The 16,109-nt window shown below is 53.5% G+C and overlaps 1 protein-coding gene across 1 annotated transcript in view; it reads left to right on the top strand.

Moving 5' to 3' along the window:
- Positions 1-10,263, top strand: part of Spata2 (spermatogenesis associated 2) — a 10,673-nt gene extending 410 nt beyond the window's left edge. The window contains exons 2-3 of the mRNA XM_015479469.2: positions 6,041-6,475; positions 7,001-10,263. Coding sequence (XP_015334955.1) covers positions 6,140-6,475; positions 7,001-8,212 — 1,548 coding nt within the window. The 5' untranslated portion in view covers positions 6,041-6,139 and the 3' untranslated portion in view covers positions 8,213-10,263. The remainder of the gene's footprint in view (positions 1-6,040; positions 6,476-7,000) is intronic.
- The last annotated feature ends 5,846 nt before the right edge of the window (positions 10,264-16,109 follow it).

The following is a 16,109-nucleotide window of genomic DNA, read 5'->3' as shown; positions in this document are numbered from 1 at the left end:
TCCCGCCGTGGGCAGGGGCCTCACGGGGGTCTCCCACTCAGGATCTGGCGCGGACGTGGGTTTGCACGCCCTGCGTGACCTTGCATAAGGCACTTCTTTGGCGCCTCAGTTGTCCCGTGTGTTAAGTGGAACGAACCTGCTCGCCGTGGATGAATGAGAGAATGCAGGTGGAGCCCGGCCTCGGGCAGACAGCAGGCGTTCCCTAGCGATGGTCCTGTTCCTCCGTTAACAAGCCGCACGGGCCTGGGGGTGTGCCCCGGGGGAAGGGCGCTCGCTTGGCATTCGCAGAGCCCTGGATCTGTCCCCAGCACCACAAACAGCAGACCGTGGGGGAGGGCCTGGTTGTGAGGCAGGGTGTTCTGCAAAACTGATGCGGTCTCAGAGGCGGTAGGAATCGAACCCAGTATAGCTGTCGCCAGGTTCCGTTCCCTTCAGGGAGGGGACATGGTTTACTTCAGAGCCCCTTTGAGAGAGGTAGCTGTCAGGAGGGAAGCCCCCTTTTAGCTCTACTGGGTTTATATTCAGAGGCCTGGGAATATCCATCCTCTGTTGGAACATCTCTGGAGGGCAGGCAGTAGGGGTGTGGGAACCTTCTGGCGTTTCGCAGCCAGGGATGTGTCTCCGGAGCCTCCTGCTTGGAATAGTGCATGGAGGTGGGGGAGGGAGGGGTGAAACTGCTTTCCCCTGCTCCTGTGTGCAGGCCCAACCTAGGCCAGGGATGGGTAAACCTGTGGATTGGGCCGGTGCTGGGACCAAAATAGCTCTGCCTGTGCAGGGAGGGGGCCCTTCGGATGCAGCTCTGGGAGTGTTTCTGCTTGAATGGCCAGTTGAGGTAAAGCCAAGCTAATGCTTTGCTACCTAGAACCATTTCATTTCCACGCAATGGAACTTTAAACAGACAGCGCTTTCCCTTTATGTTTCAAAGATCCTCATTAGAGGGCTGGGGATGTGGCTCAAGCGGTGGCGCGCTCGCCAGGCATACGTGCGGCCCGGGTTCGATCCTCAGCACCACATACAAACAAAAATGTTGTGTCCGCCGAAGACTAAAAAATAAATATTAAAAAAAAAAAAAAAAAAAAAAAGGATCCTCATTAGAAAACCCACCTCCCTGGCTGTGCAGTATCTGTCTCTTCATTGCTTTGCTTCACAAAGGGTACCCTCGATTGGGGGTGCAGGAGGTGTCACTCAGGCTGTTGGCTCTTTGTTGGGATATTCACAGAGCCCTTTCCCCCACTCCCCGCTAGCCTGGCACAGCTTGGTGTTCCAGTCCTTGGGTTGCTTAGAGAAATTACCAGCTCCTGTCACTGGGCTGTCTTGGTCTCTGTAACCAGGCTGTTTTTGCAGGGAGCATATTTTTTTGTTGTTCTTGCAGAGTGCTTGGAATAAATTGCTGGCTCTGTGCTCAGAAAAGACACCAGCTATGACCAGCCACAAGGAAGCCTGTATTCTCAGAAAATGTATTCAGCAAGGATGACGTAACTGCTTCACTGGCCGGTCTCCGGCCAGCCTCTTTCCCTAGCCCTGGAGCTTACCTCAGAGATTTGCGGCTCTCCCAACCCCATTCTGTGTGGGAAGATGGAATTTTGCTACTATAGGAATTTTTAGAACTCGACTCTGCTCAGCCTGCCATGGGGAGTTTTGCCTGAGCCAAGCCTTGCAGGAAGAGCTGTCCAGCAGTTGCAGCAGGGCCACTTGGCTGAGACACAGGCTTGTTTGATTTAGGATCAGCTCCTGGATCCATTTCTTCCTAACCTTATCACTTAGGAAAATGAGTTGGTCCTCTGAGCCTGTTTCTCTTTAATCTGGGGTTGTCATGTGAATTTCATATATTAGTCATGTACTTATTTATTTTTGCAGTGCTGGGGATTGAACCCAGGGCCTTACACAAGCTAGGCAGGTGCTCTACCACTGAGCCACATTCCCAGCACAGTTTCATTGATTTTTGAGGAACAGTTAATAGGGGGGTCCTCACATCAATCCCTTGGAAGTGAGTTGAGCAGAAGAGAACCATGCTCTGTAGGGCCTCCTCCCCACCTGAGTTCAGATTCTGGCATTGACCCTTCCATGCTCTGTTGATTGGGGGGGCCTGATGGCTGAGCCTTGGTTTTCTGGAGTCATTGTGAGGGAGATGCATTTAAAGTAGAAAGCCTAGTTAGTGCTTGGCACATAGTAGAACCTCACTAATTGTTGTTTGTTGTTTGTTTTTTTTTTCTCTCTTTCCTAATTATTATTATTATTATTTGTATCAGGGATTGTATCAGGGGCATTTAACCACAGAGCCACATCCACATCCCTTTTTTATTTAGAGACAGGGTCTTGATGAGTTGCTTATGGCTTTGCTGCTGAGGCTGGCTTTGAATTTGTGATCCTCCTGCCTCATCCTCCCAAGCTGCTGGGATGCTGGGATCATAGGCATGTGCCACCTTACCCAGCTCCTTAATTATCTTTTAGCATTTGTTTTCTTTCACCTTTTACCTCCCCTAGCTAGGCTGGTTCAAGAGCCTTCTTAGATGGGTTTCCCATCTGTGTTTTTAGAATTTAGAGCACAAGTTGTGACCATGCAGCAAACAAGGGTGTGGCTGTGTGATCACCAAGCAGCAGATGCTGAACTGGATGGCCGACTTGGTCAAAGGTCAGCTTCTGTGGGCTCAGGGCTGACTTCATTGGAGCAAAGTCACAGCAATATTTAGGAGGGGGCTTGATGTCCACCTTTTTTTAAAAAAAAAAAAAAAAAAAAAAAAAAAAAAAAAAACAGTGCTAGGGATGGAACCCAGGACGTTATGCATGGTAGGGAGGTGCTATATACCCCTGATCCATATCTCCAGCCCCTTGATATCCTTTTAATGTATTTTTTAAAATTTCTATTTGGTATTTGATAAGGACCTAGTTGCTGAGGCTGGCCTTGAATTTGCAATCCTCCTGCCTCAGTCTCCCAAGTCACTGGGATTATAGGAGTGTGTTACCATGCCCAGTAGTTGTAGATGGACTGCATGCTTTTATTTTGCTTACTTATTTATTTTTAAATACTTTTCCAGTTGTAGATGGACATAATACCTTTATTTTATTTATTTGTTTATTTTTATGTGGTGCTGGGGATCGAACCCAGTGCCTCACACATGCTAGGCAAGTGCTCTACCACTGAGCCACCACCCAGCCCTGATATCCTTTTTAAATGGTTCTCAACTGTACCAAAAAAAAAAAAAGAAAAAACAAATAAACAACAACAACAACAAAAAAACACAGTTCCTGGGACCAGAGGCAGATTGGAATCTTTTCTTAGACAAATTAAAAACAGTAAATGCAAATGTCATTTCTTAGGTGTCTTCTCTTGGGATAGAATAATTTTTATTTTTCAAGAGTGCATAGGTACTTTGATTCTGGACGCTGAGTTCTTCTAGCTAGAACTCGGGGCAAGATGTATCTTTGATTTCTGGCCTCTTCCCTCCCTCTCCCCCCTGCCCCCGTGTCCAGCCATGGGCCTGGCGGAAGGTGGGCACTGTGCAGAGAGCTGTCAGATGTGGGATTATGGAGTGGCCAAGGAGCATGGCGTCGGGCCAGAAGGCCAGGCCTGGAGTCATGGGTTCACCTCTGCTGGCCTTGAGCTGCTTGTGTCACGTCCTGCCATCTTTTGGAGCCCATTCTTCTCTCTTCTGTTGCCCTGTCAGAATTCTTGGGGGTACTAACAAGAAAATAAAGGGGCAGAGTCACAGTAGTGCACATCCTTTCTTCATTCATTTCTCCTGTTTTACCAAGGCCCGTTGCGTGCCAGGGTCTGCGAGCACTGTGGTGGGTAACAGCCGCGGTCCTTGCCTCTGTGGAGCTTGCCAGGTAGTGGGGGAGGTGAAGAGACGAGGTAGTAAATGAACAAATAGAGTTGATCGTTTCAGACTGTCGCATGACAGGGACTCCTTGAGAGGAGGGGCAGGGAGGGCCTTGAGGGGTGACATTTGAGCTGAGACCTGAATGGTGAGGTAGCCAGCTATGGGAAGACTCAAAGAGAGCACACAGAAGGAGCAGATGTGGGGGTCCTGAGACAGACGTGAGCTGGGTCTTTTTGAGAGCAGATGGAGATCCGTGTGGATGGAGCTTGGGGAGAGGGAGGCTGTGTGGCAGGTGAGCCGGAGCGTGATCACATGGCATCTTCGACCCCTGTCAGGAGCCAAAAGTTCATCTGCCTCCTGTGCTCCCAGCCTTGTCTCTGCCTGTGGCACTGGAGTCTTTGGGCAAGGCAGTGGGCAGGAGAAGATGGCCTCTCTGTGTCCCTAGTTTTACCACACACTGCACCTCTCACCCTGCTGTTAATACCCCAGGAGTCTCCCCAAAACTGAAGTTCGACGGTGGCACATTGAGTTGACCTTGATAGTTGCCTGGCTCCATGGCCTTCAGGACTCGCTGAGGGACTCCATGGCTCTGTCCAATTGGGTTACTTACAGCTTTCTCCCTAGTCTCTTGCCACTCACGGCCAGTCCGTGGTATCCAGAAGCACATGTTCTGCCTGGGCTGTGTGGAGGTGACCTTACGAGCAAGATGCTCATGGTCCTGCACTCATGGAACTTCTGGTCAGAAAGGAGAGTGTGGAAATGCAGTCACTGCCCCGCTGAAGAGGTTCGCCCTCTATCTTGCCTTCTGGAGGAAGTTGGCCTCTTGGGCAAAGCCCCTTCCCAGAGCAGGAGCATCAGTCGAGGGCCTCCTTGGAGCTGGCGCTCTGTGAAGAGCTTGCTGTGCTGCTCATGTAGGTTGCTCACACTGACCTTGGACTCAGAGGTTGAGTGGTTCATGGAATGACCTGGGGCAGCCCCAGGTTTCCCGCCCAGGCAGCCTGGCTCTGATTCCATGTTTGGGATAAGTCCAGTTTGCCCCAGAACTGTGGCAACAAGAGCATTGCTGGGTATGTACTGCTCTGTTGACCAGTGGTGGAGCAGTTAGCACGACCCTGTGCATGCTGTGTCCTGGCTCAGCTCAGTCGTTGGCTCCCAACAGAGTGCCGTAATCGCCTGATTTTTGTTGGTGGGGGTACCAGGCACTGAACCCCAGGGGCTTAACTGCTGAGCCACAACCCCCAACCCTTTTTATTTTTTATGTTGAGACAGGGTCTCAGGGTCTCACTAAGGTGCTTAGGGCTTTGCTAAGTTGCTGAGGCTGCCCTGGAACTCGCAGTCCTCCTGTCTCAGCCTCCTGAGCTGCTGGCCCAGAGTGCTCCACGGCTGGCTAAATAGGAGCCTATGTGCTCTTTGAGGCCTGGGGTCCGGCCTGGGTGTGTCTGCAGCTCCACCCTGCCTCTGCCCCACTGCTGCCTGGCCAGCCTCCTTTGTGTCGGCATGCCCAGTGCCTTCCTGCATCGGAGAGCAGGGTGTGCTGGAGCAGGGCCTGGACTCGAGCGCATTACTGGTTCTGATCCAAGTCCTGCTTCCAGGAGTCTGCAGCCCTGGGCGAGTGTCCTGCCATCTGACCTCTGCTCGCCCCATGCTTCCATCGCCCACCTCAGCCGCTGCCCCCTTGTCCTTCAGGGGGCTGTCTCTGCTTCAGGGGCTCTCCTGAACTCCCTGCCCCTGCAGGTCCAGGGAGGGCCACCTCCACTTGCCTGAGCCTCTGCTCCAGCATGCTCCTCAGAGGTGTCCTGGGAGCTCAGCAGAGGCAAGGGCTGTGTCTGTCCTCTTCACTGTCACTTTGTATCTAGTACCTGCAAATGTACTGACTGAGCTAGCAGACAGGGACCCAGATCTCGTGGTGCCCAGGGAAGCCCAGGCCACTCATGGTGGTTTTTGGATTTGTTTTCTTTGGTACCAGGGATTGAACCCAGGGGTGCTTAACCACTGAGCCACGTCTCCAGCCCTTTTTATGTTTTATTTTGAGACAGGGTCTCGCTAAGTTGCTGAGGTTGGCTTGGAACTTGTGGTCCTTCTGCCGCAGCCTCCGAGCCACTGGGATGACAGGTGTGCATCACCTGCCCAGCCAACTTGTGGTGTTTGGCCTCGGTGGTTGGAAGGTGGCACATGGACTGTTTCCAGGAGTGACCTGCTGCTTGCTCCTCCCCTTCCAGAGTACTCCCTGGTCCCGGCCGGCAGCATGGCAGTGCTTTTAGTGACGCCCCTGCGTCCAGCCCAGAAGCCATGGAGGAGATAAGGTAGCCCCTGAGCAGATGGGGAGGCCCAGCTCAATGGATACAAAATACAAAGATGACTTATTTCGCAAGTACGTGCAGTTCCACGAGAGCAAAGTGGACGCCACCCCCAGCAAGCCGCGGCCCGGCAGTGATGAGCACCTGCGGGTGGCGGCCTCGACCCTGCTCAGCCTGCACAAGGTGGATCCCTTTTATCGATTCCGGCTGATCCAGTTCTACGAGGTGGTAGAGAGCTCCCTGCGTGCGCTCAGCTCTTCCAGCCTGCGGGCCCTGCACTGCGCCTTCAGCCTGCTGGAGACCGTGGCCATCAACCTCTTCCTCTACCCGTGGAAGAAGGAGTTCCGCAGCATCAAGGTGAGGCCAGGGCCGGGGACTGCACTGCCTTCTTTCTCCTTGCCCCTTCCAGAGGGCCAGTGTCCCTGGGGCCCCTGCCCCCCACCCCTGCTCTCAGAGCCCCCGGTTTCAAGCAGGCTGAGAGCTGGTTTGGACTCAGTGGTCCCAGTGGTGGTGGGGCAGAGAGGGTAGCAGGGAGGGCACTGGAGGGTACCAGGTCAGACTGCTGTGCTCTTCAGAGCTTCGCAGAAAAGCCAGGAGGGAATGCTTTCTGCCTAGAGCTAAATCCCCTCTCTCCACCCATGTTTGTCTTGGCTTCTTGTCATGTGGACCAGTCTTTGTACCCTGCAGAGAAAGCTAGTGGCCTGGTTCTCGCACAAGCTGAGCGCTGGCTGGCAGCAGCCTCTGCCTCCGCAGGGGAGCGGGAGTCCCTCCCGCTTCCCACTGCCCCTCACCCACCTCAGGCCTGAGCCTTCGCTGCTCTGCGGTCTCTGGTCTTTGGGTGCCTCTGAGCAACACCCGCCTCTTTTCCCTTCCTCCTCCTAGACCTACACAGGCCCTTTTGTCTACTACGTCAAGTCGGCGCTGCTGGAAGAGGACGTCCAGGCCATCCTCAGCTACCTGGGCTACGTGCCTGAGCTGGGGGCTGCGTACAGGCTCAAGGAGCTCGTGGAGACCCTGCAGGTGAAGATGGTCTCCTTCGAGCTCTTTCTAGCCAAGGTTGAGTGCGAGCAGATGCTGGAGATCCACTCGCAGGTGAAGGACAAGGGCTACTCGGAGCTGGACGTGGTGCGCGAGCGCAAGAGCAGCACGGAGGACGTGCGCGGCTGCTCGGATGCGCTGCGGCGGCGGGCTGAGGGCAGGGAGCACCTGACCACGTCCATGGCCCGTGTGGCCCTCCAGAAGTCCGCCAGCGAGCGGGCAGCCAAGGACTACTGCAAGCCCCGTGTGACCAAGCCGTCCAGGTCCGTGGACGCCTATGACAGCTACCGCGAGAGCAGGAAGCCACCCCCAAAGGCCTCGCTGAGCTTGCGGAGGGAGCCCGTGGTCACAGACCTAGGGGACGGCCTGGAGGACGAGATCATCCGCCCATCCCCCTCACTCCTGACCATGTCCAGCTCCCCCCACGGCAGTCCAGATGACCTTCCACCCACCTCCCCCAACAATGGCCTCGGTCTGCTGCGCAGCACATACTTCTCCGCTCAGGATGACGTGGATCTGTACACGGACTCGGAACCCAGGGCCACCTACCGCAGGCAGGACGCTCTGCGACAGGATGTGTGGCTGGTCAGAAATGATGCCCACCCCCTCCACCACAAGCGCTCACCCCCCGCCAAAGAGTCCGCCCTCTCCAAGTGCCAAAACTGCGGCCTGTCCTGCAGCTCCTCCCTCTGCCAGCGCTGCGACAGCCTGCTCGTCTGTCCTCCGGCCTCCAAGCCCAGCGCCTTCCCCAGCAAGGCCTCTGCCCACGATATGTCTCTGCGGGAGAAGTATGCAAGCCAGACTCAGGGCTTCGACCGGTTGCCACCCCTCCACTCGAAGCCCAAGCCCTCCGCCACCGCCACCTCCCGCTGCGGCTTCTGCAACCGCCCAGGTGCCACCAATACCTGCACCCAGTGTTCAAAAGTCTCCTGCGACACCTGCCTCAGCGCCTACCATTACGACCCCTGCTGCAAAAAGAATGAGCTGCACAAGTTCATGCCCAACAACCAGCTGAACTACAAGTCCACGCAGTTCTCCCATCTCGTGTACAGATAGACCCCCTGCACTTCCCCCTACAAGGGCTACGCCACTGACCTTCCGGTTCCTGGTGAAGAAGTGTGAAGCTGCTCAGAGCAGAGCTGCTGCACTTGACTCCCTGGGTGGTGGGACCAGCCGGCTTCCCCGCCTGAGCGCTCACTTACGACTCATTGCAGCTGTCTGCAAGGGAGAGGGTGACACTTCCGTTCAGATTCCTTTGGCTGATCACTCCCTGTTCAGCTGGGTTCTGGTTTTATTTTTCCTTTCAAGAGGGTTTCTGTCCTGGGACTGCCCCGCCCACTGCGAAGCCAGCTTGGACTGGGAAAGACCCTTTGGGTCGTGTCCAAGTGTCCACTTGAAGCAGCGAGCTAGAGGCCTGTTGGCTTGTGAAATGAGCCCTCCTGCCACACTGGGCCTCTCCTGATGGCTCACGCCGTTGGCCATCCTGCTCCCAAGTACAAGGATCCCCAGCCAGAGCCCTGCTCCCTGCCTCCGCAGGTGTCCAAGGAAAGCCAAGTCCAGTATGAGCTGAACTTCCTCTTGTTGCCACCACAGCTCAGTCCCGTGGTGTTTGTGAACGTCACCCCACACGTTGGAATGCGGGCTTCCCACGGCAGGACAGGTTCCTCCCTTTCTGTTGTTTGCACACATCCCTCGGACTGTACTGTAAATAGATATTTTTGAGATTTATTTTTAAATAAATATTCAACTTGCTATGTGTTTCAAAGCGGTTAAAAATTGATTATGTAGCTATTTATAAAAATGCCCTGGGTTCTTTATAGTCTTCCAAGGAGGCCTCGGGCCCTTTTCTCTGTGTCTTCCACTCACTGGGGTGGAATGGCGAGTTGGGGCAGGGGAGGGACAGAGACGATGTCCCTTTTTCTGGAGTTGGTGGAGGGCCACTGTCTTCCCTACAGTACACGCTATACACCTACCTCCAGTTGCACTTAGGGGGTGAGCACCGGCGCTGAGGTCCGTGCCTGTAGACTGCAGGGCAGTCAGGATGATTCAGGGACCTCAGCCTTTGCTGTCCCTCGTCCTTGGCTCTGCCGAGTGACCTCACACTCCAAAGTTCTCAAGTCGCATTTAGAAGGAAAGTCACTTGGGTTTCCTGTCACCCATCCATCTCGGTCCTCTTCACAAGTGTCCAGGACTCACCTGCAACATTTGCGATCTTTTTGCACTATAAGTGGGCAGGAGTCGGCGTTGCCCACCAGACGGCCGCCAGCCTCAGCCGCACCTGCGCACAGCCACGCCCGAAGGCCCCTTGACTCCACGTGGGAATCACCGACCTCGGGATTTTCCTTTTGGAGGTGCAAAGCAGGAGTGGGACAAGAATTTGAAAATAGATCACTTTTGTGAACTAATAATATATTTTAGCCATAAGTGTTTGTGATGTGCCCACTTAAGGGATTTATGTGCAGTGGGTTTTTCTGGGAGAAAGAGGTATTCAGCTCTTGAGCAGGGTTTAAATCTGGCTGAATCCTGAGGCCACTGTGAATTTGCCGACGTTCTTCCAACTCTGTGGAGTGATTTTAAGGTTTTCCAATCTTCTCTGGCTGTTTTTACACACCTGGTAGATCACATGTAGATATGCGATGTGTACATAAAGCTGAGTTTCCACCCCCTGATCCCAGACCAGCCGAGCTGGGGGTTCATCTTGATGTTCTTCCTTTTCACATTTCAGAACTGGCAATGCCTGGCCCACTCCTGAGAGCTCTAGTTTTCTAGTTTTCCGTTTCCAGATTGTTCCAGCATTACAGTAACTTAGCCAACCGTGATGCCACGTAATTTACAGTGGACAGAAGCAGGTGTGACCAGGTGTCCTAGGAAGACAAAGTCCAGTGTCCCTACCATCACGGAACTACTGTGCTCAGAGACTGGAATAGGAAATACTGTAACCGTGCTCCTTCTTGGTGTGTACCTTACTGTATGAGGTTGCTGTGATTGAGATAGTTAAATATATGCTAATTCAAAAATGCAGATGTTTTACATTTGATTTCTACCAAGAGTTGAAATGTTGAGAGATGATTTTAAAAAATAATAATAAAGTGTCTTCCATTGTTAAATGAAGTGTGGGTTTCTTTTTCTTTCTTTCTTTCTTTCTTTTTTTTTTTTTGACCTGTGTGCTCCCCACTTGGAAGTGTGGGTTGCTCTGCTTCAGTTCTTTAATGACAGGACTAAAATTTTTCCGCTCCATGAAGCTGACAAGTAATACCCAGCAGTGGAGTGAGGCGCCTGTCTGCTGAGACTGTCCACGCGGGATGTTGCCACAGCCCGTGGGGTGAGGGCTGAGGGCGGAACTCGGGGTAGAACGCTCATTTAGAACATGAGGCCCTGGGTTCCATCTCCAGACCTGGGGGGAATACCCAAAAGAAAGAGAAAGAATCCCAGTTATTCTGTGAGATAAGCTCTGTCAGGGCTGGGGATATGGCTCCGTTGCTAGAGTGCTTGCCTAGCATGCCCAAGGCCCTGGGTTCAATCCCCAGCCCCACCAGAAACAAACAGATGGGAAGACAGGACACGGTTGAGCCATGCCTTCCCAGGGCATGACTCTTGTACTCCAAGACTAAGGCGTACGGGTGGTGGCTGGGGCATTACCTAACATGGAAGGACATTGTTTAAAAGTTCCATTTTTACTTTCCATCCATTTAATTTCCGCAAGGAGGAAGTCAGTGTGATGCTGCCTTTGTTATGTTGGCTTTTGCAGGAGTGGCACCCAGCCACTGGGCTGCGTCCTCAGCCCCACTGCCTGTCTTTAACAGAAGAAGACAGATGGCGGGCACAGGCGGGCGTGGCACACGTGCATGGAGGCTGAGGCAGGAGGATGGAAGTTCAAAGCCAGCCTCGGCATCTTAGGGAGTCCCTAAGCAACTCTGCAAAACCCTGTCTCAAAATACGAAAAGGGCTGAGGATGTGGCTCAGTGTTTAAGTGCTCCTGGTTCAACCCCAGCACCCTCCCCACCAAAAAAGAAGTGTCAGGCAGAGCCTCCGGTAGGATCGTAGTTGGGTTTTCAGTCACCCTCTTAGGGCACGCCATGCCACTTTTCCATTAAAAAAGTCAGGCAGCAGTGTTGAGGGTGAGCAGAGAGCAGCCGCAGCTGGCAGTTCTGGCCCTAAGCCCATCAGGACCTCTGTGCCCACTCTCCACTGGGCCGGCCCTGTAGGGCAGCTCAGCCGCCGGGAAGGGAGGCCGCTCTGCTTCATGCACTGGCTGACCAAGTGTTCAGGGCCCGGACCAGATGTCCAGGTGCTGGGACTGCAGTGAGCTGCCACCCAGGAAATGGCCCTCCTGGGAGCAGCGGCCTCCTGGAGGCGCACACAGCCCAGAGATAAAGGAAGTCGACATGGGGTGGGGGGCAACTGATTAATTTGTCTATTGAAATGGAAAGCATACTTCAACACCACCAGCTGTGTAGCACCCACTCTGCTGCCAGCTCCCTGCAGCAGGCTGCAGGACCCCACACGACTGGTGACTGTCTTGGGAGGAGAGCTGTGGTAGACACTGCAGATGGTACCCTGACTTCTAGGCCATCCAGAATAAGGACTGTTTCCCAGCTTCTCCTGCAGTCAGAGGGTCACGTGATCATGTCTGGTGCCTGGATGGAAAGTTGCCTTGTATGTAAGTCTTCTAGGACATGCTCTTCAAAAATGCAGCTTGAGCCAGGCACAGTGTCGCACGCCTGTAATCCCGGCGATCTGGGAGGCTGAAGCAGGTGGATTGCAAGTTCAAGGCTAGCCTCAGCAACTAAGCAAGATCTTCTTTCAAATAAAAAATAAAAAGTGCTGGGGGGTGTGACTTAGTGGTAAAGTGCCCCTGGATTCGATCCCCAGCACCAAAAAAAAAAAAAAGGAGCTTGATCAGTGGCAGGCACCTGTAGTCCCAGCTACTCAACAAGCTGAGACTGGAACCCAGAATTTCAGAGCAGCCGTGGGCAGCTGGACAGCACATAAAAAAAAAGAAAAAGAAAAAGAAAAGAACGGGAGCTTGCTCTTGCTGCTGAGATTCTTCTCCCAACTGGCCTGCCGTGAAGGCTGGGCCTGGAGCACGCTGAGACTCTGAGGGAGAAGCCAGGTGAAGGAGGCTGGGCAGCACCGAGGGCCGGGTCCTGTGCTCAGGGGCCTGTTGCGATGCCCTGCCTGCGCTGCCTGCCTCCAGGTTGCCAGGTGAAAAATTCTTGTTTTGCTTAAGTCACATTTTTTTTTCCATTTGCTTTTTTTTTTTTCTTTTTGAGGTGGGGGGCACTTACCCACTGAGCCAAATCTCCAGCCCTTTTTATTTTTTCAGAGACAGGGAGTCTCACTAGGGTCTCACTAATCGCTGAGGCTGGCTTTGAACTCTCCATCCTCCTGCTTCAGCCTCCAGCTGCTGGGATTACTCATACTTCAAAGTAAAATCCGGGGCAGCAGACTCTTTCTAAGCCTATCTTTTTTCCCATGCTGAGAATCCTGGTTATCAAGGGCACCAGGGAAGCCACTACTAATTTTGGCTTTTGTCACCATGACTAAACCTAATCATGACTGCTGGGAGGGGCTGTGGGCCTGCCGCTGTGGCCCTGTGAGAGGGTCCGGTCACTCCCGCGGAGGGCAGGGAGGGCACGAGGAGCCCTGTGGGTTCCCAGGGCGGGAGGTGGGGTGGACTCCCAGGACCAGCTCCTGCTGCCTGCCACTCTTGGGGAAGGGAACCTGCAGGGGACCGCTGAGGACAGTTAAGCCACAACGGGCACAACAGCCACCACTTCCTATCACCGGGCGCCTCTGTCCCAGGTGCTGGCCGCTCCAGCCTCTCCTCACACCCTCACCTCTAGGGCCACGACCTGGGGATACCATTTGGCTTCTTTTTTTCCTGAGTGTGTCTTTGGGAATGAGGGGACAGTTTGAACTCCCCCAAGATAGCCCTCTTTCTCTTGCCCCCGGGTCAGGCCCACCCATCAGCACTCCTCAGGCAAGAGGCGGGAACAGCCAGGAATGGCCAGATCCGGGGTGCGCCATTTCCCGGAAGGACATGGCCTCCCTCCGTGAACACGACGGGTTCTCTTAGCAAAGGTGATGCCGCAGCAGGGGGAGGAGGTGGGGGACCAGGCTGGCACACAGGGGTCAAGGGAGTGTGTTGGTACTGTGGGAATTCTTCTGTTTTAAAACATTTAATTTGTGCTTTTTAGGTACATACGACAGTAGAGTGTATATAAAGGACATGTCACACCCGGAGTGTGGCTTCCCATTCTTGTGGTTGTGCACGATGTGGAGTGACACTGCCGTGTATCCAGATATGCACACAGGAAGGTTCTGACCCTTCCATGTCCCCCGCCCCCCATCCTCGTTTGTAGTCCAGCTCCCCCCTCCACCCCGTGTTGGCAGCCGCCCAGCTGAGGACGTTAGCCTTGTGAAGCTATTCCACCACCTCCACACCTAACGTACACCGAGTTTACAAAATGGGTTATATCTTACTTCTACTTTTAACATTTATCAGGCACTTTGGAACAGCTAGAAAGTCTAGATTTTTTTTTTTAAAGTCCTTAGCATCGTCAACTATACATACGGTCACGAGGAGGAAAACGCACCCACAAAACACTTCTAAACGCCCAGACAGACGAGGTGTTTCAGGTGAGGACGCCGTTTGTCCACTACATAATGACAGTCGTCTTGAGTAAAGGGCACACGTGTAACAGTAGTTCTAATGTGAAAAGGTCTTCAGAATGTGAGCCCTCCAGCCCTCCACCGTCAGGGCTACGCACTCCAGCCCTTCCTAGACTTCCTTTTTTTTTGGTACCGGGGATTCAACAACCGACAGGCCCTCGCCCACTGAGCCGCACCCCAGCCCTATTTCGTATTTTATTTAGAGACAGGTCTCCTGAGTTGCTTTCTTTCCCCCCTGAGGCTGGCTTTGAACTCAGATCCTCCTGTCTCAGCCTCCCAGCCACTGGGATTACAGGTCACTGCACCTGATGCTTAGGAATTTTAACACAAAACGTACAGAATGTTTACGAATCCCACTTTTGTCATATACTTGCAATCTTTTTAGCATCTAGAAAACTAGATGTAGAGTAGGACTCGTGTGTCCTTTATATACACTATGTACACAGCAAAGTAAAACCAAACCCGGGCACGGGACAGTGCTCTGCCCCACCTCGCGTAAGCCACCATGCTCCCAGCCCAGCACCCAGTGAGCGCCACTCCACAGGGGGTGGTTACTGCCCCTCCAAATCATTTATATTTTACTTCTATTTATATTTTACTTGTGTTATATTTTACTTCTATTTTTAACATTTATCAAGCACTTTAGATTTTTCAAAAAAAAAAAAAAAAGTACTCAGCATTGTCAACTCCACATCCGGTCATGAGGAGTAAATGCACACACAAAACACGGTTATAGTCTGAAAAACGTCTTTCACATACAAATCGTCTTCGCAGGACCCCTCTTGTCACGGTCAAAGTCTTCTCCATGTCCTCTAACCCAGTATGTGTATTTCTCAAAGCATGTTCGCAAAATTCTACTCCTGAAATTTACATTTAGCTCCTCTGTGGGAAGAGTGGGGACCACGGGGTCCTCAGCTGTCTCTTGACTGCTCCCCGCTATGCTGAGAGCTTCCCTCGGGGGTACAGGGGCATGACGTAACATGGAGTGCTGCCTGGGCGAATCCTGCTTTCCATTCCCAGTCCTGTCACTTCAGTCTCCCTACACTGAGGCCGTGACAGCCACCACCTGTCACCACACTTGCAGTTCTTCTCCGGACCCAGGTCTCTCCAGCATCAGTGGGCAGAGGGGAGGGGGCTGAGGCCTTGTGGGCCTTCTGCAGCCTCCAGTCCCAGACTGGGTCCCCTGCTGCTGCCACCTGCATGGCTGTTAGTTCAGAAACGGGACAAGGGGCGATAGGGGATGAAGAAAAGACAAACAGACACACCTAGAGAGAAAGCTGGGGACCGGTGGCTCTCATCCCCTGGCGAGGGACGAATGACCGAGCCAGGCCAGCACGTTTATCATCGAGGTTTCCTTTGGGAAAGTTTCTTCAACACAAGCAGGACAAAGGTCGCGGTTGGGGGCAGCCCAACGTGACCAGACTCTGCTCACAATTCTTCACCCCTGCAGCTAGTGTCTGAACTGGAGTCAGAAGTGACAGTCCCATAACAGGCTGGGACCTCTTCTGAACAGGGCATCACCACAGCTAACTGGGCAGTCTCACCTGGGCCTTTGCACAAGTTCCCAGCTCAGATGTGCTCCTGTCGCCGGCTTGAGGACCGTAATTTGGATCGCTGCTCCCAACACCCCGTCNCATACGACAGTAGAGTGTATATAAAGGACATGTCACACCCGGAGTGTGGCTTCCCATTCTTGTGGTTGTGCACGATGTGGAGTGACACTGCCGTGTATCCAGATATGCACACAGGAAGGTTCTGACCCTTCCATGTCCCCCGCCCCCATGGGCCAGAACAGGGAGCGGGTTTGCCCCCCCCCCTTCTAGATTCGTTTTCATTTTCTTTTTTGCACCTCTTCTCACAGAAGCTTCAGATGCCCCTGGATGGACATGCAAGCTCAATTCATGCCCACCCACTGCCACTGCCTCCTCTCCCAGGAGGGGACAGGCAGCTTCTGCGGCTGTGTGGGCTCAGTGGAGACGATCTGCTTAATTGTCAGGCAACAGCCACCACAGGTGCCATCCTAGGTGGCCCTGCCACCAGCTTGGGAGACGGGCTCCTGTACCCGTGAGAAGCCCAGGCGGCCACCTCGGCCTCATATTTCTCCTGGGGGCAGAAGCAGGAACCAGATCCCGGCCCTCGTCATACCAAGTCCCCGTTGCCAGGCACTGCCCTTCACGGGACTGTTCACTGCTGGCCCAAGAAGCTGTGTGACCAGAGTGAGCCCAGGAGTGCAGGACCTGTATGTGCAAAGCCACGGGAACACGGACACAGAAGCCCG

The sequence above is a fragment of the Marmota marmota genome, unplaced genomic scaffold (assembly GCF_001458135.2).
Source record: "Marmota marmota marmota unplaced genomic scaffold, marMar, whole genome shotgun sequence".
Taxonomy (NCBI): domain Eukaryota; kingdom Metazoa; phylum Chordata; class Mammalia; order Rodentia; family Sciuridae; genus Marmota; species Marmota marmota.
This window is presented reverse-complemented; position numbering and strand designations above follow the sequence as displayed.